The sequence below is a fragment of the Macaca thibetana genome, chromosome 7, assembly GCF_024542745.1.
Source record: "Macaca thibetana thibetana isolate TM-01 chromosome 7, ASM2454274v1, whole genome shotgun sequence".
Taxonomy (NCBI): Eukaryota; Metazoa; Chordata; class Mammalia; order Primates; family Cercopithecidae; genus Macaca; species Macaca thibetana.
The window spans coordinates 148,868,634-148,893,738 of record NC_065584.1 but is presented as its reverse complement, the minus strand read 5'-3'; the positions used below and the strand labels follow the sequence as shown (position 1 = coordinate 148,893,738).

At 42.9% G+C, this 25,105-nt stretch overlaps 2 protein-coding genes across 5 annotated transcripts in view; one reads left to right on the top strand and one right to left on the bottom strand.

Moving 5' to 3' along the window:
- The window catches only part of PPIB (peptidylprolyl isomerase B), a 445,571-nt gene that overhangs the window by 102,391 nt on the left and 318,075 nt on the right, over positions 1 to 25,105 (top strand). The gene's annotated exons all lie outside the window — the stretch shown is intronic.
- Positions 1 to 25,105, bottom strand: part of TRIP4 (thyroid hormone receptor interactor 4) — a 101,598-nt gene that overhangs the window by 2,342 nt on the left and 74,151 nt on the right. For all 3 annotated transcript variants that reach the window (XM_050795950.1, XM_050795952.1, XM_050795951.1), the window contains one exon: positions 8,195 to 8,297. In XM_050795950.1, coding sequence (XP_050651907.1) covers positions 8,195 to 8,297 — 103 coding nt within the window. The remainder of the gene's footprint in view (positions 1 to 8,194; positions 8,298 to 25,105) is intronic.

Sequence of the window (25,105 nt, the reverse complement as noted above, 5' to 3'; positions counted from 1 at the left end):
CCACCTCAGCCTCCCAAAGTGCTGGGATTACAGGCGTGAGCCACCACGCCTGGCTGAAAAACTCAGTTTTAATCCTGAGACTTTGTAGCTGTATAATCTTGAGTATGTTACCTAGTCACTCTTGTCCTCAATTTTATCAACTCTAAGAGGAAACTGGACTATAAAATACTGAAGGTTCCTTCCAACTCTATGATATTGTGCCCTAGAAATGAAATGTAAATTGGAATAATTTGTTCCTGAGGCAGTCTGATATAGTGAAAAGAACAGGAAATCTTGCGACAGAAAGACTTGAGTAAAATAACTTCTATAAACCTGTAAAATGAAAGGAGGAAAAAGCCCTTACTAACACACAGTTATTGAGAAGATTCTAGCTAACACAAAGTGCTTTCTATAGACCAGTCACTGAGCTACGTGTATTACACATACACTAAGTCCTTTAATCAAATAACTACAGGTTCAGTACTCCTTATCTAAAATGCTTGGGACCAGAAGTGTTTTAAATTTCAGATTTTTTTGGATTTTGGAATATTTGCATTATATATACTTACTGGTTAAGTATCCCAAATCCAGAAATCCAAAATCCCACATGCTCCAATTAGCATATCCTTTGAGCATCATGTTGAAGCTCAAAAAGGATTAGATTTTGCATTTCAGATTTTCAGATTTGGGGCAGGGTGTGGTGGCTCATGCCTGTAATCCCAGTACTTTGGGAGGCCAAGGCAGGCAGATCGCTTGAGCCCAGGAGTTCCAGAGCAGTCTGGCCAACATGGCGAAACCCTGTCTGTACCAAAAAAACCAAGCCCTCCCCCACCCCCCTCCTCAAAAATCTGCTGGGTATGGTGGTGCAAGCCTGGAGTCCCAGCTACTCGGGAGGCTGAGACAGGAGGATGGCTTGAGCCCAGGAGGCGGAGGTTGCAGTGAGCCAAGATCTCATGCTATTGCCCTCCAGCGTGAGCAACAGAGTGAGACCCTATCTAAAAAAAAGATTTTTTTTTTTTTTGGGCCGGGCACAGTGGCTCACGTCTGTAATCCCTGCACTTTGGGAGGCAGGCAGATCACCTGAGGTCAGAAGTTTAAGACTAGCCTGGTCAAAATGGTGAAACCCCGTCTCTACTCAAAATACAAAAATTGGCCGGGCGCGGTGGCTCAAGCCTGTAATCCCACCACTTTGGGAGGCCGAGACGGGCGGATCACGAGGTCAGGAGATCGAGACCATCCTGGCTAACACGGTGAAACCCCGTCTCTACTAAAAAAAAAATACAAAAAACTAGCCAGGCGAGGTGGCGGGCGCCTGTAGTCCCAGGTACTCGGGAGGCTGAGGCAGGAGAATGGCGTGAACCCAGGAGGCGGAGCTTGCAGTGAGCTGAGATCCGGCCACTGCACTCCAGCCTGGGCGACAGAGCGAGACTCGGTCTCAAAAAAAAAAAAAAAAAAAAAAAAAAAAAAAAAAAAAAAAAAAAAAAAAATACAAAAATTAGTTGGGCATGGTGGAGGGCATCTATAATTCCAGCTACTCAGGAGGCTGAGGCAGCAGAATCGCTTGAACCTAGGAGGTGGAAGTTCCAGTGAGCTGAGATTGTACCATTGCACTCCAGCCTGGGCAACAAGAGTAAAACTCAAAAAAAAAAAATAATAATAATAATAAAAATAAAAGCAATAAAAAATTAGCCAGGTATGGTGGTACAGGCCTATAGTCCCAGCTACTTGGGAGGCTGAGGTGGGAGAATTGCTTGAGCCAGGGAAGCAGAGGTTGCAGTGAGCTGAGTTCACACCACTACACTCCAGCCTGGGTGACAGAGCGAGACCCAGTCTCAAAAAAAAAAAAAAAAAATTCTGGCCGGGCGCGGTGGCTCAAGCCTGTAATCCCAGCACTCTGGGAGGCCGAGATGGGCGGATCACGAGGTCAGGAGATTGAGACCATCCTGGCTAACACAGTGAAACCCCGTCTCTACTAAAAAATACAAAAAACTAGCCGGGCGAGGTGGCGGGCGCCTGTAGTCCCAGCTACTCAGGAGGCTGAGGCAGGAGAATGGCGTGAACCTGGGAGGTGGAGCTTGCAGTGAGCTGAGATCCGGCCACTGCACTCCAGCCTGGGCGACACAGCGAGACTCCATCTCAAAAAAAAAAAAAAAAAATTCAGTTGGGATGCTCAGCCTATAACTAAAATAATATATATTAAAGTGCTTCAGGCTAGGTGTGGCTTATGTCTGTACTCCCAGCACTTTGGGAGGCCAAGGCAAGCAAATCACTTGAGGTCAGGAGTTCAAGACCAGCCTGACCAACATGGTGAAACCCCGTCTCTACTAAAAATACAAACATTAGTTGGGTGTGGTGGCGCTCACCTGTAATCCCAGCTACTCGGGAGGCCGAGGCAGGAGAATTGCTTGAACCCAGGAGGCAGAGGTTGCAGTGAGCTGAGATCTTGCCAGTGCACTCCAGCCTGGGCAACAGAGCAAGATCCCATCTCAAAAAAAAAAAAAAAAAAAAAAAAAGGGCTTCATAAATTCAAAGTCTCCGGAAGAAGTAAGGGTGGTCATATTATTTATGCTGAGGCTTGGGAGTTAGGTTTCTTAGTTATGGTTTCAATTTCATCTTTCATTTACCATATAACCCCAGGCAAGTCTTTTAATTATTTATTTCAGATTCCTCATAAGAAAAAAATACATATCATTTTCTTCACATTCTTAAAGCTTCACTGAATAAGAACATTCCTATTTTACGTTTCAGGAAACTCCAGTATGATTATGAAAGCCCTCAAGTGAGACCAGCTCAGGTAAGATCAACCCATCAGAATAAAACACCCAATGGTAGGCAGACTAATCTCTGGCTTCAGTGATGATGTCTAAAATGGAAAGCTAATAGGAGAAACAAGATACAAGAAGAACAAGGATTTCCAGTATATTCCCAGGAATTCAGACGTTCTTTCATCCCTTAGGCTGCCTAAAAAAAATCAGACTTTTGCCAACAATCTGTGAACTCCTTACAATCATGGACATTTTGTATCCCTAAAGTCTAATAGAGTGATTGCCAATAGAGGCAACTCTTGGGCCAGCTGTGGGCAATGATGGTAAGGGACCAGGGCTTCTTGTGGAAAGCAGCAGTCATCAGGACTGTCCTTAGATTGCAGGAACTTTAAGCTCTGAATTCTAGTTCAGCCTGGGCTTCTAAGATCAGGATCTGGATAGTGGACCACAGTGAGATACAATACATCCTCTTCAGGGTAGGGTGTAACACTTAGTTTCTGTATTTCCCCAGTATTTTTACATTTAATACCTAAATCATTTCAGTGTTAAACCACATCCTCATAGTGCCTAAAAGAAAATCAAATGCATGTGCAGCAGATGGGCAAGAAGTTAAAAGGGGAAAAAATATTTGTCATCAATTGATATAACTCTCACAGGAATTTTCACATGGTTTGCAAAAGATATAAGGTGCATTAGTTTATAGAGCATGTTGTTAAATTTAAAAATTTTCCTTTATCTGAGTATTCAACCTATATAAAGCAGACACAGAGCCAGGTGATACCCTACTGTATATTGCTTTTTTCTGAATTATTTCCATTTCAGGAGACACAATTAACTTAAGGTCAAGCAAACTCAAATTTACACTTCCAAAAACAAACAAATCAAAGTATACACCTTTAAGGTATTTATATACATATATATGATACAACACATAATATATATATATATGATACTACACATAAATGGGTCATATTCTAAAAGTTTATTTGCAAGTCTGAAGTTTAGAACCTGAAGCCAGGAGTAGTAGTGTGTATCTGTAGTTCCAGCTACTTGGGAGGCTCAGGCAGGAGGATCTCTTGAACCCAGAGTTCAAGGCCAGCCTAGGCAACATAGTGAGACCCCTGTCTCAAAAATAAAAGTTTGGAATTTCAAATATATTTATCATAGAACTAATCTGTAAAGGGTGGCTACGTTCCTAAGCCATCCCACAAAAAAAAAAAAAAAAAAAAAAAAAAAAATTAAGCCATAGTGTTATAAGTAAAGCAGACTATTAATTAATTTTTTTTTAGAGACAGGATCTCGCTCTGTCATCCAAGCTGGAATGCAGTATTGCAATCATAGCCCATTGCAGCCTTGAACTCCTGGGCTGAAGCAATATTTCTGCCTCAGCCTCCCAAGTAGCTGGCACTACAGGCACATGCCACCACACTGGAATAATTTTTTTTTTTTTTTTTTTTGTAGAGACAGGGTCTCGCTATGTTACTCAGGCTGGTCTCAAATTCCTGGCTTCAAGGGATCCTCCTGCCTCAGCTTCCTAAAGTGCTGGGATTACAGACATGAGCCACTGTGCCTGACTAAGTATTAATATTATTAATGCTATTAAACTTAATCACTTCATGTAATAATATATCTAGGGGACAATGTGATAACCATTCCAAATTAAGAGGCGTGTATGTATTTTCCCCAATGTAACTGGGATTAAAGACTTTTCCAGCTTAAACTACTGGAGGTATCCCCTAGGACCTAACGGAAGAGAGTTCTGGCAGAGTAGGAGGTTTTTAGAGAGGCCGAGGTAAATGGATCACCTGAGCTCAGGAGTTCGAGATCAGCCTGGGCAACATGGCAAGACCCCATTTCTAGCAAAAATACAAAAAATTAGCCAGGCATGGTGGCGTGCGCCTGTGGTCCCAGCTACCTAGGAGGCTGAGGTGGGAAGATCACTTGAGCCTGGGAGGTGGAGGTTGCAGTGAGTCGAGATTGTTCCACTGCACTCCAACCTGCATGACAGAGTGAGACCCCATCTCAAAATAAGATTTTCACTACCTATTGTTTCTGTGCAGTTTTTAACCTTGTCTAGTCTACCATTAACAGAAACAATAGGAAAAAGATAGGAATTTTTTTTTTTTTTTGAGACAGAGTCTCGCTCTGTCAACCCAGGCTGGAGTGCAGTGGCGTGATCTCAGCTCACTGCAAACTCTGCCTCCTGGGTTCACGCCATTCTCCTGCCTCAGCCTCCCGAGTAGCTGGGACCACAGGCGCCCGCCACCACGCCCGGCTAATTTTTTGTATTTTTAGTAGAGACAGGGTTTCACTGTGGTCCCGATCTCCTGACCTTGTGATCCACCTCAGCCTCCCAAAGTGCTAGGATTACAGGCGTGAGCCATTGTGCCCGGCCTAAAGATAGGAATTTATTAAAGCTTTCTCCTAAGAATGTCACTCCCCTCCCCATCATGAAACCTTATGGAGAAAAATGAAGGCCCTAAAGGTCCTGAAGTTATAGAGAAAGTACTAAAGTAAAACGTTTCAGAGAAATATCTAAACCCCACACAGAACATTTTTTCACAGGACTTTAGGCAGCAGATGAAAACCAAGCCAGGGGAAGAAGCTACGAAAAGAGAAGTAGGACTAAAGATCAAGTAACAGTGGGTCTGAGAGAGAGTATCTACCACCGTTTCCTCCTACCACCAGTGTTGCCACCAGTGCCTAGAGGAAGGTGAAAATGAAATGGAGGAGGAAGGGGTAGACTGCCAGAACCAAAACAGAGAGAGGGTAAAATGGAGATCTAAATTCTAAATAGGGCCAGGTGTGGTGGCTCACACCTGTAATCCTAACACTTTAGGAGGCCAAGGCAGGAGGATCACTTGAGACCAAACTGGGCAACATAGTGAGACCTCATCTCCACCAAAAATTTAAAAATCATCTGGGTGTGGTGGCACATACCTGTAGTCCCAGCTACTTTGGGGGCTGAGGTGGGAGGATTACTTTATCCCAGGAAGTGGAGGCTGCAATGAGTCATAATTGCACAACTGCACTCCAGGCTAGGTGACAGGCCGAAGCCCTATCTCAAAAATAAATAAATCCTTAATAGTGGAGAAAAGAAAGGATTTCCAGGGCTACTGGGCCACCAACTGGAGTACCTTCTGAAGTAAATAATTTGTGTCAGTTAAGGGCAACTTGGTTCAGATCTTCCAATGTGTAGGAATCTTAGGATCTTATCAATCAAAATGTTGCCTGAATGTTGCAGTAAATATACATTAATATGAATTCCTACTCCAAGCATTTCATTTTTTGATTCAAAGCAGTGTTACTTAAAGTGTAGCCAGCTGGCCAACAGCATCAGTATCACCTGAGAGCAGGATTGAGGAACCTGTGTTTTAACAGCTTGCTAGGTGATTTTTAGTTACATTATAGTTTGAGAAGTACTTCTCTAGGGCATAGATTTATAAAATGGCTAGTTGGTCCCCAAAGTATTGGATGAGGGAGAGTTGTGCACCAGTGAGGACAATGCATGCCCTAGAATCACGCAATTCATACAATGGGAAAGCAGTGACAAAGAGGCACAAAATGGTAACTGACATGAGCAAATGGGAGAGAGTTGCTGATGTTGCTTTTCCAAGGATGTTAGGCAGGGAGGACACCACCACTATATATGTGGGGTTTTTTTGTTTTGTTTTGTTTTGTTTTGTTTTGAGACGGAGTCTCGCTCTGTCGCCCAGGCTGGAGTGCAGTGGTGCAACCTCGACTCACTGTAAGCTCTACCTCCCGGGTTCACACCATTCTCCTGCCTCAGCCTCCCGAGTAGCCGGGACTACAGGCACCTGCTACCATGCCTGGCTAATTTTTTGTATGTTTAGTACAAACAGGGTTTCACTGTGTTAGCCAGGATGGTCTCGATCTTCTGACCTTGTGATCCACCCGCCTCGGCCTCCCCAAGTGCTGGGATTACAGGCGTAAGCCACAGCGCCTGGCCCACTATATGTGTTTTGAGACTGCTTTGAAATAGAAGAGGCTGCTCTGGGACAGAGGAAGACAAGATGGGTCCCAGCTACTCAGGACGCTGATGTGGGAGGATTAGACCTGGGAGGTGTAGGCTACAGTGGGCCATGATCATGCCACTGCACTCCAGCCTGGGTGACAGAGCAAGACCCTGTCTCAATCAATTAACTAATAAAAATTTTAAAAAGGAATGAAAAGCAAGAGAGCCAAGGCCGTACTCTGGGAACCAATAATGAAGAGAAATGTGGGAAGTGGTGTCTCTAAAACAGATGCTCAATAAATACTTAAAATGTTAAGTCTTTTTTTTTTGAGATGGAGTTTCACTCTTGTTGCCTAGGCTGGAGTGCAGTGGCGCAATCTCGGCTCAACTGCAACCTCCACCTCCCAAGTTCAAGCGATTCTCCCGTCTCAGCCTCCCGAGTAGCTGGGATTACAGGCGCCCACCACCATGCCCAGTTGATTTTTTGTATTTTTAGTAGAGACGGGGTTTCACCATGTTGACCAGGCTGGTCTCGAACTCCTGACCTCAGATGATCCACCCATCTGAGCCTCCCAAAGTGCTGGGATTACAGGCATGAGCCACCACGCCCAGCCCTTATTCTTGAGTTGAATACTGAACAATGAATAAATGGATAAATGACATTGTTGCCACTGCACTGCCTTACTACTTCCTTTAATGAGCAGTACAGTGGGGCAAAACACTCTTTTGGCTGACAAATAGCATTTTAATGTAATAGGATCTGAAATAGAAGTTTCGAGTGACTTACTATGCCGATAATTGTGGATCAAGGTATACTTTGGAAAGGCTTTACTGTAGTTAACCTAACAAAGTTATTAATAAGCATAATTATATTAAGCCTCCAACACTAGGGACACACAGAACACAGTAAAAAAAAAAAATTTTTTTTTTTTTTTTTTTTTGAGACGGATCCTCACTCTGTTACCAGGCTGGAGTGCAATGGCACAATCTCAGCTCACTGTAACCTCTGCCTCCCAGGTTCAAGCGCTTCTCCTGCCTCAGCTTCCCAGTTCTCAGCTGGGACTACAGGCACTACAGGCACATGCCACCACACCCAGCTATTTTTTTTTTTTTTAATCTTAGTAGAGATGGGGTTTCACCATGTTGGCCAGGATGGTCTTGATGCCTTGACCTCGTGATCCGCCTGCCTCAGCCTCCCAAAGTGCTGGGATTACAGGCATGAGCCACCATGCCCAGCCAAAAGGGAAGATTTTATAAAAATCTAGACAAGTGAGATGCAAGACAAAAAAATAAAAAGAAAAGAAAAGAAAATTAGACCATCAAAGATTATGACTTACAGGCTGATCCAAAGGTAGTGGGTTACTTCAACTGATTGTTCACAGTCAGTTACAGATTAAATTCCTTGTTCTACTTTTTTCCCCATTCCTCACTACTGCACTTGACTGGTCTTAAAGAAAAAAAAATCATGACTTACAGATTTTTGGATTTCCTTTAATAGGAAACTTCACAACCATTTCCTGAGGATTTTTGCAGATGAAAACAAATGGAGAATCAGATTCTTGACTGATGTCTGGAAACTGTGAAATATAAAAATAAAAAGTTCAGGCTAGTTGGGACAAGTTTTGAATTTAAGGAGATCAGAAGATGTCCCAGATTTCACCTCAACATTCTGATGATAGTACTCTCCATTTCACAGGTGAAGAGGATTATGCTTAACAAGCAAGAACAAACCCACACCTTTCTACAATCCTTAGTACAGCATTATACAATCTATTGCCTGCCATCTCTGATTTCCTATAGTGGGAACAACTTCATTGAAAAAAAAAAAAGGATACCTGAAATCCTCCCAGAAGAATCAGAACTGACTGTTCTTCTATCACAAACAACCAAGAATCAGGAGATTCAGAGATCTCCTTGGGGAACATCAGGTACCCACAAGGTTCAACTCATGTGAAGCACTGGAAGACTTAAGAAAAATAAAACATCTGTGGAAATTCTGCCAGAAACAGTACACATAGCCCTTCTCTCGCTAAACGGAAGGAAGATGATTCATTCTGAAAGGTATGAACATGCAAAAGCTGTTTTGCTGGATGCTTTCCAGATCTACTTCGGGTGAAAAGGTAACTGGTAGAGCAATTCTGAAAATTATTTAGAAACCTCCTTTGGATCTCTTATCATAAAACAAATCTGTGTGAATAGTTAGGACTTTTACTTTTTTTGTAAAAACAGACACAGAACCTAGAGTAAGACTATGCTGGCTACACAATCACAATTTAAGAACAATTGGGGGTTAGCAATGGTAAACTGATCTGGAATTTCATTATTTCCTATCTTATTATGTCTTATGTTTGGCATGTTCAACAAATATGACTCATAGGCTTCTGGGTCAGACTTCATTACCAGAGAAGCCTTTCTCGTAGTAACTACCATCAAAAGTATGAAATTACCTGTATTTTCCACCCTTATTTGACTGCTAAGATATGCCTCCTAAAGTCTAAGCCACTAAAAGTTTCATTTTAAAAAGTAAGGAAATTCAAATTTCTCTGTAACTAGAAGCATGAATAGTTAAACTTTTTTACTGACCACTCTTGTCCTACATGATAAGTGATGCTGTGGGGAAAACGGAAGGGATTTTTAGCAGCATCTGGTCCTGCCCACACACCATGGCTTTCAGTGTGGAAGAGGTGGGACATGTACTTTGTTTTTATTTTGTTTTTTTTTAAGAGATGGGGTCTCGCTATGTTGCCAAGGCTGATCTCAAACTCCTGGACCCAAATGATTCTCCTGCCTCAACCTCCCAAAGTTCTGGGATTATAGGAGAGAGCCACCACACTCAGCCAATAAAACAAACTTAATATTAACTATCGGCCATAATCATATTAATAGGCAGGGTCAAATGTTCATGGTAGAAAAGTAAGGCTAAAGACACAAGGGTAAACCCTCTTCTTTCTTACCCCTTTTATCTTCAGAAGCCAAAGAAAAGCAAGGCCCAGCTGTTATTGCTGGGTATTAGAAGGAAATAAGCTCTGCACAAGATCCATGCTGAGGTGCTTTGGCACAAATAAAACCAGAGGCTGCCATCAAGATCACTAAACCTAATTCTACAGAGACCAGAGCAGCAGCAGTCATAATTACCATCTCTTTAATTTTCCTATTTTTCCTTCCCTGTGGCTTAGAGACCATTGAGGCAAAGGACAATCACAGCTCCGCTTTTCCAACACCACAAACCATTTCAGCCAATCTCTCCTCTTTCTTCCATATCAATAACTTTTGCCTCTCTACTGGATCAATCCTATTAACACACAAACATTCTGTAATGTCTGACATGAAACAAAGTCTCTTATCCAGATCCCACATCCTCCTCCAGCTACTACTAATTTCTCAGATTCCCATTACAACAAAATTCATCAAAAGATTATCTGTACTCCTTTAATTTCTTTAGATTCTTTAAATCTGCCTTTAATTTCTCTCGTACTTTTTTCTCCAATTCACTATAAATAGGCTTTCGCTCTCATCATTCCATCAAAATTATTCTTGTAAAGGTCACTGTTGACTTCCATATTGCTAAATCAAATGGTCAATTCTCAGTTCTCACCTTTTTTTTTTTTTTTTTTTGAGATGGAATCTTGCGTTCTCACACAGGCTGCAGTGCAGTGGCACAATCTCGGCTCACTGCAACCTCTGCCTCCCGGGTTCAAGCAATTCTCCTGCCTCAGCCTCCCGAGTAGCTGGGATTACAGGCGCCTGCCACCATGCCCAGCTAATTTTTGTATTTTTAGTAGAGATGGGGTTTCACCATGTTGGCCAGGATGGTCTCGATCTCTTGACCTTGTGATCCGCCTGCCTCGGCCTCCCAAAGTGCTGGGATTATAGGCGTGAGCCACTGCACCTGGCCTTTTTTTTTTTTTTGAGATGGAATCTCACTCTGTCACCCAAGCTGGAGTGCAATGGTGTGATCTTGGCTCACTGCAACCTCTGCCTCCCGGGTTCAAGCGATTCTCCTGCCTCAGCCTCCCGAGTAGCTGGGATTACAGACGTCTGCCACCACGCCCAGCTAATTTTGTATTTTTAGTAGAAATGGGGTTTCACCATGTTGGCCAGGCTGGTCTTGAACTCCTGACCTCAAGTAATCCACCCGTCTCAGCCTCCGAAAGTATTGGGATTACAGGTGTGAGCCACCGCGCCCGGCTCAGTTCTCATTTTAATTGATCTATCTGTAGTAGAACTTGATAGCTTTTTTTTTAATCTTTACTCTTGCCATCCAGAGATAGAATTCTTTTCTCTGGTTAGGCAGGTGGCTCACACTTCTAATCCCAGAATTTTGGAAGGCCCAGGCAGGAGGACTGCTTGAGCCCAGGAGTTTGGGACCAGCCTGGGCAACATGGCAAGACCTCATCTCTACAAAAAATAAAACATTAAAAAAATTAGCCAAGCATGGTGGCACACACGCTAGCCTGGGCAAGAGTGAGACCCTGTCTCAAAACAAAAAAGCAAAAATATATCCAATATCTCACCATTTCTTAAGACTTCATTGGCTACTTCCCTGGTCCAAGCCATCATGTCTCCCTGGGTTTCTGTAATAACCTCCTAAGTGGTCTGTTTCTGCCCTTAACTTCCCTCTTGGTCTATTCTCAACAGAGCCACCAGAACTAATTTTTTTTTTTAATATCATGTCACGCCATTCTTCTGCTTAAAACTCTCCAATGGGTTTTCATCTAAATCAGAATAAAAGTTTAAGTCCTTGCTTACCACCTACAAGTCCCTGGACAATCTGGCCCCCCATTTCCTGTCTGATACTTTCTCTTACTTATCTCCCTCATTTTCATTCCACTCTTGCCACACTGGCTTCTTTGTTGTTCCTGCCTCAGGTTTTTTGGACTTGCCTTTTCCTTCTTCCTGGAATGCTTTTCACCCTAGGAATTTCCATGGCTTCTTCCCTCTCTTCCTTCAGAACTTTGTTCAAATGTCAACATTTAGTGAATATTCTTGATAACCCTATTTAAAATCACAGCACCAAATTCCCCACAAACTTGGCACTCTTAACCTACCTCTCCAGTCTTATTTTTTATTTTTTTTTTTGAGACGGAGTCTCGCTCTGTCGCCCAGGCTGGAGTGCAGTGGTGCGATCTCGGTTCACTGCAACCTCCGCTTCCCGGGTTCACGCCATTCTCTGGCCTCAGCCTCTCAAGTGGCTGGGACTACAAGTGCCCACCACTACGCCTGGCTAATTTTTTGTATTTTAGTAGAGACGGGGTTTCACTGTGTTAGCCAGGATGGCTTCAATCTATTGACCTCGTGATCCACCTGCCTCGGCCTCCCAAAGTGCTGGGATTACAGGCATGAGCCACCACACCCGGTCCTCTCCAGCCTTATTTTACCATCATCTGATACACTGTAATTTACTTATTTTTTTTTTTTTTTTTTTTTTTTTTTTTTTTTTTAGAAAGTCTTTTACTTGGTCTCACTCACTCAAGCTCCGCCTCCCGGGACGAAAGCTCCAGCTGGGACTACAGGCGGACAGGGAGTTTTTTTTTTGTACTTTTTGTTTACTCATCAGCATCTAGATCCGACAGTGCCTGGTTCTTGAGCCAGCAGGCAATCATGAGGACAGGGATTTTTGTTTTGTTTACTCATACTTGTTGAATAAAAACGCAATGAATGGGCCGGGCACAGTGAGCCAAGAACGCGCCACTGCACTCCATCCAGGCTGGGTGACAGAGCGAGACTCCGTATCAAAAAAAAAAAATGATTTTACCAACTTGTGCATTAACGTTATTTTATTCATAGTGAATACACACATGCTGGGAATTGGACACTCTTAGAACTGTAACTCTAAGTAAAAGTAGATATTACTCTTAATGTGTTATCCTTAAACTTGTGTCTTGGCAAGTGGTCAATATGGCTCTATGTTTAAGAAAAACCACCCTGATGTGTATTAAGAGAGTAAGCAAATGTTAAATAGTGGGAAGAACTGGAAAAATTAAATAACAAAGGTTCCTTGGACCCATGATGCCTCACAATAAAGGCAAACATAAAAATCAACTTTCCCAGGTGAATCTCTAAGTTCCAGGTGAATATCCCTTTTCCTACTACTAGCACTGAACTTCAGGGAACTTACAAGAAACAGAGGTGAAAAGCAAAGTGGCCTACAAGGAATAAAGTAAAGCCTATGCATTGGAAGAAGAGATTATTTTTCATTATCAAACACATTAAAACAAAATGAGCTTGGCAGAGCCTCAGTACCTCCAGAAAAAAAAAAAACATAATCCCCACAACCAGGGCCCAGACACTAAAGACCACATTACATACTAACAAGCTGCTATATATTACATTGTATCCTAACAAGTAAGAGATATTTGGTCTGAAAGTCAGAAAACTAAAATGCAGCTTACCCAGAGAAAGAATAAAAGAAGGGAAGTGAAGAATGTGAATAAGCTCTGGATGTCACATTTTATTTTATATTTATTATTATATTTATTTTATATTTTTATTTATATTTATTTTGTATTTTATATTTATTAATTAATTATTTTGAGATAGGGTCTCACTCTGTTGCCCAGGCTAGAGTGCACTGGTGCAAGCACAGCTCACTGTAGCCTGGACCTTCTGGGCTCAAGTGATCCTCCTGACTCAGCCTCCCAAGTAACTGGAACTACAGATGTGCTAATTTTTTTTTTTTTTTTAAAGACAAGGTTTCACTCTCACCCAGGCTGGAGTGCAGTGGTATGTTTGTAGCTCACTACAGCCTTGACCTGGAGGGCTCAAGCCACCCTACCTCAGCCTCCTGAGTACTGGAGACTACAGGCCCACACCACCAGACCTGGCTAATTTTATTTTTTTCAAGAGATGGGGTCTCACTGTGTTGCCCAGGCTGGTCTTGAACTCCTGGGCTCAAGGAATCCTCCTTCCTTGGCCTCCCAAAGTGCTAGGATTATAGGCGTGAGCCACCACCTTTGACTGCACATCCAGTTTAGAGACAACACTAGATTAAGGGTCACTGACATAGCACAATAGACAGATTAGGGAATTTGGGTTCTAAAATCAAGCATCTAACCAAACTTGATGAAAGACTCCAGGAAGTTGCTGGTATTCTTGCCAATGAGGACTCTGATTCACCAGGTTTCCAGCCTGAGAAGTAGGGGAGGTGGGCCTACTCTGCTTTCATGCTTCACAAATTTCATATCTGTCTAACATAACAGGTAATTAACCACTAAACAGCCATTTTCTTCTCCTATCCAGAGGGAAATTGTTCACCAGTCATCTAAAAAAAAAATTTCTTTTAGGCCAGGTGCAATGGCTCAGGACTGTAATGGCCCAGCACTTTGGGAAGCCAAGGCAGGCAGATCGCTTGAACCAGGAGTTCAAGACCAGCCTGGGCAACATGATGAGACTTCATCTCTATTTAAAAAAAAAAAAAAATTTTATATATATATATATATATAATCTCATTTTTTTTGCCATTTTCATAAGAGAAAAAGTTCATTAGCAGTTTTTGTCAACCACCACTGATTCAGTGGCAAATGGGCATTTTCACCAAATCTTCAGGCCTCCCCTTCATTCTTATTCATTCTTGTACTGAAATGATCAATAACTCCTGAACTATGTCACTCTTCACAACAGATTCCCAGATGATCTGTAAATGGTATATCTGTCTCCAGATATAAGATTTATAAGTTGGCCAGGCATGGTGGCTCATGCCTATAATCCTAGCACTTTGGGAGGCCAAGACAGGTGGATTGCTTTAGGCCAGGAGTTCAAAACCAGCCTGGCCAGTATGGTGAAACCCCATTTCTACTAAAAATACAAAAAATTAGCTGGGCGTGGTGGCGGGCACCTGTAATCCCAGCCACCCGGGAGGCTGAGGCAGGAGGATCACCTGAACCTGGGAGACGGAGGTTGCAGTGAGCCAAGATCACGCCATTGCACTCCAGCCTGGGCAACAAGAGTGAAACTCCATCTCGAAAAAAAAAAAAAAAAGATTTATAAGTTGTTAGTTGAAGAACTAATAACTAAAGCAACAATAATAGGGAATTCATTAACAAAGAACACATATTTGCTATAGGTTTTCTTGGTTTGAATTTTTTTTTTTTTTTTTTTTTTTGAGACGGAGTCTCGCTCTGTCGCCCAGGCTGGAGTGCAGTGGCCAGATCTCAGCTCACTGCAAGCTCCGCCTCCCGGGTTCCCGCCATTCTCCTGCCTCAGCCTCCCGAGTAGCTGGGACCACAGGCGCCGCCACCTCGCCCGGCTAATTTTTTGTGTTTTTAGTAGAGACGGGGTTTCGCCGTGTTAGCCAGGATGGTCTCGATCTCCTGACCTTGTGATCCGCCCGTCTCGGCCTCCCAAAGTGCTGGGATTACAGGCTTGAGCCACCGCGCCCGGCCTCTTGGTTTGAATTTTGAGGAACTAGATAGAACATGAAATCAGGGTCTGAAATCTCGTTAGCTGAAAACCAACTCCAAGAAGACTGAGGTGATAATATGCAGAAAGAGAGAAGGAAATGAGTCTGATAAAGAGGTGCAAGAACAAGAGATCCAAGGAAGCATACCCTGCAAGCAACTGTGCTCTGTGATAAACAGTTCTCATTTATATTTTCCTTCAAAGCAATTCAAGGTGTCACAGGAAAACTACCACCCAGGCCCCACTCTACTAGAAGATAAACGTTTTCTTACTTCAGGATAACCTACTGATCATAGCACTTTGACCAGAGGACAACTCTATATTTGACTAGGGTTGAATAAAGATCATACCAGTTGGCCCAAAGTTGGATAGCTGAACTCCCATATACCAGTAACCCAATTCAAGTCACGTGCCTAATATCTAAGACAGGGGCTTCCAGCTCAATGCTACAGAGACAATTCATATATGCACCAGGTGAAAGGGATAAGTGATAAGACATACACAAATTTACGGATCTTATAGCCATTTGTGGAAGACAATCTGGTTGAAGCAGCTACAACCAGGTCTCATTCTATCCACAGTAACATTTCCACTGTGGTTTTCTGTGCCCTATGGAATCATATGCTAGAACCTCTACATAAAAGAACTCAAGCAAATATATTTTCTCTAAAATTAACCTCATAGCTTTTCTGGCCTGATTCTTCAAGGCCTAACTGGGAATCACCCACTCATGACAATCATTTATTTTGGGTCTTGATTTTAATATAATAGGTTTTCACTCCAACTTAAAGCAGTGAAAACCAGAAGAAAACTGCTTTTAATTAAAGACAGTTTTGGGAGGCTGAGGCAGGTGGATCACCTGAGGTCGGGAGTTCGAGACCAGCCTGACCAACATAGAGAAACCATGTCTCTACTAAAAATACAAAATTAGCCAGATGTGGTGGTACATGCCTGTAATCCCAGCTACTCGGGAGGCTAAGGCAGGAGAATCGCTTAAACTTGGGAGGCGGAGGTTGCGGTGAGCCAAGATCGTGCCATTGCACTCCAGCCTAGGCAACAAGAGCGAAACTCAAAATAAACAAATGAATGAATGAATGACAGTATGTGGTAAGGTCTTCAACCAACAAAGTCCATTCTGAGACTATTACCTCAGAATGCTGAACACTCCTCTTGAATCAAGGGCTGTGCCAATTTTAGATTTTATTTTCCCAATGGCTAGTCTGACTCAACTGAAAACTATTCTGAGGCAGTGCTCTGAGAGATCTTTGACTTCACTTAACATATCAAGGTAAGGTCATTGTCAAGCAATCTGGTGTTATTAATGTCAACAATACTCCTTTATCAAATAACATATATTTTAGAACAAAAAAGAAACTTAAGTTGATCTTAGACTTCTCTCATCCTTCATATCCAGTCAAATTACTAAGTCCTATAAACTTTACCTCCTAAACATTCCAATCATCAGTTCCTTTCTCTTCAACTCAACTGACACAGCATTGCTGCAGACCTTCATCATAACTTACCTGGACAACCATGGTAATTTCCTAAATCATCCCCGTTTTCAGGCTTGTCCCATCCAGTACATCCTTCCTACGGCTGCCAGGACAATCCTTCTAAAACATGACTTTGGCTGGGTGTGGTGGCTCAGGCCTGTAATCCCAGCACTTAGGGAACCCCAGGTGGGCGAATCACCTGAGGTCAGTAGTTCAAGACCAGACTGGACAATATGGTGAAACCCATCTCTACTGAAAATACAAAAAATTAGCTGGGCATGGTGGCGTGCACCTGTAATACCAGCTACTCAGGAGGCTGAAAGAGAATTGCTTGAACCTGGGAGGTGGAGGTTGCAGTGAGCCGAGATAATACCACTGCACTCTAGCCTGCATGACAGAGTGAGACTCTGTCTCAAAGAAACAAAAACAAAAAGTAACACAACTTTATATGGGTATCTTTAGAACACAGTTCAAATCCTTTCACACGGCATTTAAGATTTTTCTTTTTTGTTTTTCTGAGATGGAATCTCACCCTGTGACCCAGGCTGGAGTGCAATGGTGCGATCTCAGCTCACTGCAACCTCTGCCTCCCGGGTTCAAGAGATTCTCCAGCCTCAGCCTCCCCAGTAGCTGGGATTACAGGCATGCGCCACCATGCCCCGCTAATTTTTGTTTTTATGTTTAGTACAGACAGGGTTTCACCATGTTGGCTGGGCTGCTCTTGAACTCCCAACCTCGTGATCCATCCACCTCGGCCTCCCAAAGTGCTGGGATTACAGGCGTGAGCCACCGTATCCGGCCAAGATTTTTCATATATCCACCATTGTCTGCCTCTCTATTTATTGTCGTGACCACTTATTGTACACCTACTATATGCCAGGCTATATGTTAGGACACTGGAGATATAAAGGTGAATAAGACATAGATGGTCACCTAGGCCAGGCCTGGTGACTCATGCCTGTAATCCCAGCACTCTGGGAGGCTGAGACAGGCAGCTCACAAGGTCAGGAGATGGAGACCATCCTGGCCAACATGGTGCAACCCCATCTCTACTAAAAATATAAAAATTAGCTGGGTGTGGTGGCACAAACCTGTAACCGAGATCGTGGCACTGCACTCCGGCCAGGCAACAGAGTGCGACTCCTTATTCAAAAAAAAAAAAAAAAAAGCATAGATGGTCACCTAAAGAACTACATGTCAACATATAAATTAAAAAACAAACAAACAAAAAAAAGCAGTAATGAAAGTATGAACACAGTAGGAGCCCAAAGAAGGAAATTAATCCTGTTAGGGAGGAAATGGGCTGGGGTCAGGGAAGACTTCAGAGAGTAACATCTGAGATTTTTTTTGTAGTTTAGATAGAGTCTTGCTCTGTCGCCCAGGCTAGAGTGCAGTGGCGTGATCTCGGCTCATTGCAACCTCCGCCTCCCAGGTTCAAGCAATTCTCTGCCTCAGCCTCCCGAGTAGCTGGGATTACAGGCGCCTGCCACCATGCCTAGCTAATTTTGTATTCTTTGTTTTTTTTTTTTTTTTGAGACGGAGTCTCGCTCTGTCGCCCAGGCTGGAGTGCAGTGGCGTGATCTCGGCTCACTGCAAGCTCCGCCTCCCGGGTTCACGCCATTCTCCTGCCTCAGCCTCCCAAGTAGCTGGGACAACAGGTGCCCGCCACCTCGCCTAGCTAATTTTTTTTGTATTTTAGTAGAGACGGGGTTTCACCGTGTTAGCCAGGATGGTCTCAATCTCCTGACCTCGTGATCCGCCCGTCTCGGCCTCCCAAAGTGCTGGGATTACAGGCGTGAGCCACCGCGCCCGGCCTAATTTTTTATCCTTAGTAGAGACAGGGTTTCACCATGCTGCCCAGGCTGGTCTTGAACTCCTGACCTCGTGATCCGCCCACCTCGGCCTCCCTAAGTGCTGGGATTACAGGCGTGAGCCACCGTACCTGGCTGATTTTTTTTTTCTTTAGAGACAGAGTCTTGCTCTGTCACCCAGGCTGGAGTGCAGTGGCACGATCTCAGCTCACTGCAACCTCTGCCTCCTGGATTCAAGTGATTCTCCTGCCTCAGCCTCCCGAGTAGCTGGGACTACAGGCGCCCGCCACCTCGCCCGGCTAGTTTTTTGTATTTTTTTTTTTTTTTTTGGTAGAGACGGGGTTTCACCATGTTAGCCAGGATGGTCTCGACCTCCTGACCTCGTGATCCGCCTGTCTCGGCCTCCCAAAGTGCTGGGATTACAGGCTTGAGCCACCGCGCCCGGCCTTGTTTTGTTTTTTTTAGAGGCTTCCTTTATATTCCCCCTCCCATCCCACTTCCAGCCATGCAAAGTTAACATGTCCCTTCCTTCATATATTCCACTATTCATGTGATAATTATTATGGTTGGGTTTTCTTGTCTCAGTTTCATCTAATATACTTAAAGATCTAGAGGGGATGGAATAATGTTGTTAAAACTCTGGATCCTTAGTATTTAACACAGTGCCTGGCACATGACAGATAGTTAATAAATAATTAATGAATGTATGATTATATAATATTCCAAGCAATAATAAATGTTTTTTTTGTTTTTTTTTTTTTTTTTTGAGACAGAGTCTCACTCTGTCGCCCAGGCTGGAGTATAGTGGTGCAATCTGCTCACTGCAAGCTCCGCTTCCCGGGTTCCAGTGATTCTCCTGCCTCAGCCTTCCGAGTAGCTGGGATTATAGGCACCTGCCACCACGCCCGGCAGATTATTTTTTATTTTTTAGTAGAGATGGGGTTTCATCATATTGACCAGGTTGGTCTCGAACTCCTGACCTCGTGATCTGCCTGCCATGGCCTCCCAAAGTGCTGGGATTACAGGAGTGAGCCACTGCACCCGGCATCTTTTTTTTTCTTTGTTTTTTTTTGAGATGGGGTCTCACTCTGTCACTCAGGCTGGAGTGCAGTGGTACAATCTGCTCACTGCAACCTCTGCCTCCCCGGCTCAAGGGATCCTCCCACCTCAGTCTCCTTAGTAGTTGGGTTTACAGGTGCATGCCACCATGCCCAGCTAATTTTTGTATTTTTTGTAGAGATGGGATTTCACCATGTTGCCCAGGCTGGTCTTGAACTCCTGGGCTCAAGACCTGCCCACCCGAGCCTCCCAAAGTGCTGGGATTACAGGCGTGAGCCACCATGCCTGGCCAATAATATCTTAAATTGGAAGATAAGTTGCCACTTGGTTTACATGGTAGACTAGATGACAAACCAAGAAATCTTGAACAGATTCCAGCGAGACTACAGCATATTCTTTCTAGATCAAAATAGACCACTTTCTCTAAGCCTTCGTTTACTTAAAGGCAAAATAAAGGCATCATATCAAGTAATTGATTCTACCTACATAAAGCCTCTTGCATCATTGTTCCTGTCTTGCCTAATTCCACTGGCCTTATCCTAGAACAGATTTTTCAAATATCTCTATCCTGGACTACAACTGTCTTCTCACTAGTCTTCCCATCTTCAGAATCTCTCCACTTCATCTTCCACATTTCTGCCAAATTAGTTTTCCCTCAAGCAAGCCTCAGATCATGTTAATGCCTCAAAAAAACTCTTCAAAATACTCTTTCCCATCCCACAACTGACATGCCTATCATTTGATAGATTTGAATGCCTATCATTCAAAACTATCTATCATCTGAACAAACCTACCTTTTCATTCTTTTTTTTTTTTTTTTTCCTTGAGATGGAGTTTCGCTCTTGTTGCCCAGGCTGGAGTGCAATGGCACAATCTCGACTCACCACAACCTCTGCCTCCCAGGTTCAAGTGATTCTCCTGCCTCAGCCTCCTGAGTAGCTGGGATTACAGGCATGCGCCACCATGCCCGGCTAATTTTATATTTTTAGTAAAGATGGGGTTTTTCCATGTTAGTCTGGCTGGTCTCAAACTCTCCACCTCAAGTGGCCTCAAGTGGCCTGCCTCGGCCTCCCAAAGTGCTGGGATTACAGGCGTGAGCCACTGTGCCCAGCCCTTTTTAATTTTTTAAATCATTTTTTGTATTGGGTAGTCCCAGAAACAGATTAGGTTCATAGGGACTGCCCATTTCATTTTTTGTTTGCTGCTTGTTCCTCTATACCAGGGGTGTTCAATCTTTTGGCTTCCCTGGGCCACACTGGAAAAATTGTCCTGGGCCACACATAAAATACACTAATGACGGCTGATAAGCTTAAAAAAAACAAAAAATCACATACAAAAAAATCTCATCATGTTTTAAGAAAATTTACAAATTTGTGTTTGGTCTCATTCAAAGCCGTCCTGGACCACATGCGTCCCACGGGCCACAGGTTGGAAGAACTTGCTCTATACTCGCACTTTTCTTTCAATGAAGTGGTTTGTCATTATTCTCCATCAAGGCCCATAACTTTTCACCTCTGTGCGTTTGCTCCCATTACTCCTCATCCTTGTAATATGCTTTTCTACCATCTTAGTAGGAACACTTGAACAGCAAAATCATAACTCTACCATTAACTGACATTACATAAGTTATTTTTTATTTATTTACTTTTTTTTGAGATGGAGTCTTGCACTGTTGCCTGGGCTGGAGTGCAATGGTGCGATCTCGGCTCACTGCAACCTCTGCCTCCCAGGTTCATGCAATTCTCCTGCCTCAGCCTCCCAAGTGGCTGGGATTACAGGTACACATCACCATGCCTGGCTAATTTTTGTATTTTTAGTAGAGATGAGGTTCATTATGTTGACCAGGGTGGTCTCGAACTCCTCACCTCGGGAAATTACACAAGTTATTTAACTCTTTTGACACTTTAGGGATGATATTTCATCCCTAAAGGAGGGGAAATGACACCCTGCTTGGAATTGTTGTAAGGATTAGAAAATAGCATAATGAACGTGGCACATAATAACTGATCAAAAAGTGATAGGTTTCATTGCTACCCTTCAAAACTAATGCAAAACCATCTTTTTAAATAAAGTCTTTTGGGATCCTTCCCAGCTAGAAGCAACCTTTCCCTCCTTTATATTTCTCAGAGACAGTCTTTACTTATGACAGTTAGCTTCACTTTTTATTTTATATTTGGTTTATATACATATCTACCTAGAAGTCTTTCAAACATCTGAGGACAGAATCCACAGCTGATTCATCCTTTTGTTTCCCTTAGTGTCTAGAACAGTGTCTGATTTATAATAGGCACTCAAGTATTTATTTATTTATATTTATTTTTGAGATGGAGTCTCACTCTATCACCCAGGCTGGAGTGCAGTGGCGCGATCTCGGCTCACTACAACCTCCAGCTTCCGGGTTCAAGCGATTCTCCTGCCTCAGCCTCCTGAGTAGCTGTGATTATAGACATGTGCCACCACGCCCAGCTAATTTTTTGTATTTTTAGTAGAGACAAGGTTTCACTGTGTTAGCCAGGATGGTCTCGATCTCCTGACCTCGTGATCCGCCAGCCTCGGCCTCCCAAAAGTGTTGGGATTACAGGCGTGAGCCACCGCGCCCACCCTGTCAAAGTTCCAGTCCAGTCTTCAAGAGAATTCCAAAAATACATTCCCTATATCTCAAGTGAGCTGTGATTTTAATGAATTGTCCAGGGTTAAGCTAGTTCTTAGTAACATAACAATTTTTCCTCTTGTTGAGTCTCAGATAACAGCCCTCACGATGAGGGCTGTTATTGGAATATTTTGAGGTCTATATATTGGCAGATTTTCTCAGTACAACAGACAGGACATTTTCACATATTTTAAAAGAGAATTTGTGGACTGCATTTTGAATTCCAGTGCCTGGCTTGAATACTCACTATTAAATCCTTCATTTTCTAACTTCTCACCTCTCAGACTCACAGACAATCCACTGGTGATAGAAGCTGATGATTTTCACAAATGAAGTGATACTTGGAATCTTCCTGAAGGTCTATGTTGCTTGGATACTTTTTTTTTTTTTAATTTTTAAAAATTGTTTACTTTTCTTCTAGCAATTCTCCTAGATCCTGAGGATACTTTTTCTATAAAAATGAACAAGTAATATTCTCTTCCCTACTGGAAGACTACAAGTCTACTGCTGTCAATTATTGGAAACGGGCACCCAGCAGTATAACTGCTTCAGCATATAATTCCTTGAAGATAGAGTCTTGGCTGTTATAAAAGCTGTAAGATCAAATAGACTAAAGGGTCAGTAAGCTGGCAGGAAAGGAATGGATTCAGTTCAGAAGAAATAGAATAATCAATGACCTTGGAGATTTCAGACAAATCAGATTTTCTATTGAAGGCAGGGATATAAATAGCACAAACACAACACAGACATGTAGAAACAAAAGCTACCAACTCAACTTTTTTTTTGAAAACTTGTTAGGTCTAGAGAACTGTTCAAACCACAGCTGCTAATGGTTATGGATTTGGCAATCAAAATGTCTTTGTTAAAAAAAAAAAGTTTTAACTGCCTTACTATTGAGGTTACAAACCACAGCCTTGATGCATTGTTGCAGTCAACATCCTCCCTGCTGTTTTTGAGAGCTTACATCTGCTGCTGGCAGATAAAATGCTGGCAAACGGCATGGGTTCCTTCCAGGGGAATCACAGGAGAAGCTTTAACGACATGGCTCTCATCTACCTTTTTACCCTGAATTGAACCCATAGCCTTTTCTATATCACTTCTACCTTCTCTAGGCGGATCCTCTGCCATTACTTGGAGGGTTGAGGGTCTAGTGGAATTGTTTCTGGCACAAATTAGTCATGCTGGCCATACTAGTCTTAGAAGATAAAAGGAAGACTAGTTCATGGCTCAGGGGAAAGCACATATTTTTTAAAGCCACTTAACAGTGTAGTGACTTGATTTTAAAACAACCACTAACAAAACCTTTTCAATTTTCTTTTTTTAAGAGGACTAAATGATCACACCATGCCAAAAATAGTGAGAGTTTAGTGTATTTGAACTTATCAAAGAAAGGTCAAGAATGTGAGGTCAGAAGTAAATTACTGAATTTTTTGGGGAAAAGAAAAAGGAACAGCATGTAAAAGTAAAATGTGGTCCAAGTCACACAGGAAGTTAGTTTCAGTTGAAATAAAAATTACTAGATCCACATTAGTTTTCAAAGAAAATGCAATTCAACGGGGTGATAAATGAATATGGAAATACTGAAGGAAGACACAGGTCACAGGTTAGGAAACCACTTCCTAGATGTTTCTCTCTCAGTGAGCTGACCTATGAGAATAAAGAAAAATCAAGCATACTTAGACTAGCACTTCCTAAACTGTAAATACCATGATACCAGTTCTGTAGTATGTAAATAGGTAGTGCATGTGCGGGTGGGGGATTAATTTATGCTCAAAGTTTTGAGCATAAATTAAACATTAAAGCATGTTATATCCACCTCTTATAGAGTCATAATCCACACTAGCATGTTATGGCCTGTCAGATGGTTCTATAGTAAACAGATCTGTTTAATCCAAAGATATTTCCCAAATTTGTGTCTCAGAAATCACCTATGCCATGGAATAATTTGGTAAATGCTAGTCAAGAGCCATTATTCCTAAACTGTCAACTCATTCATTCAGAAACAAGAATGAGGCTGGTATAACAGATTAGACAACTACATTTTTTTTTTTTTTTTTTTTGGCGGAGTCTCGCTCTGTCGCCCAGGCTGGGGTATAGTGGCCGAATCTCAGCTCACTGCAAGCTCTGCCTCCTGGGTTTACGCCATTCTCCTGCCTCAGCCTCCTGAGTAGCTGGGACTACAGGCGCCCGCCACCTCGCCCAGCTAGTTTTTTTGTATTTTTTAGTAGAGATGGGGTTTCACCGTGTTAGCCAGGATGGTCTCGATCTCCTGACCTCGTGATCCGCCCGTCTCGGCCTCCCAAAGTGCTGGGATTACAGGTTTGAGCCACCGCACCCGGCAACAACTACATTTTTAAAAAACTTTTATTTATTTATTTATTTTTTTGAGACAGAATGTTGCTCTCGTCACTAAGACTGGAGTGCAGTGGCCCAATCTCGGCTCACTGCCACCTCCGCCTCCCAGGTTCAAGCAATTCTCCTGCCTCAGCCTCCTGAGAATATGTGATTACAGGCTCCTGCCACCACGCCTGGCTAATTTTTGTAGTTTTTTAGTAAAGACGGGGTTTCACCATGTTGGCCAGGCTGGTCTCGAACTCCTGACCTCAAGTGATCCACCTGCATCAGCCTCCCAAAGTGCTGGGATTACAGGCGTGAGCCACTGTGCCCGGCCCGACAACTACATTTCTTACACCACAGAACTCTAGCTCAAACAGAGACAGGTAAATTACAAAGGGTGGTCTTGATATTTTCTAAGAGGCAGCCAAACACCAAAGCTGCTTTTTTCTTTTTTTTTTTTTTTTCAGTCTCTCTAGTAGCTGGGATTACAGGTATGCGCCACCACACCCAGCTAATTTTTGTTTCTTTAGTAGAGACGGGGTTTTGCCATGTTGCCAGGTTGGTCTCGAACTCCTAGCCTCAAGTGATCCACCTGCCTTGGCCTCCCAAAGTGCTGGGATTCTAGGCGTAAGCCACCA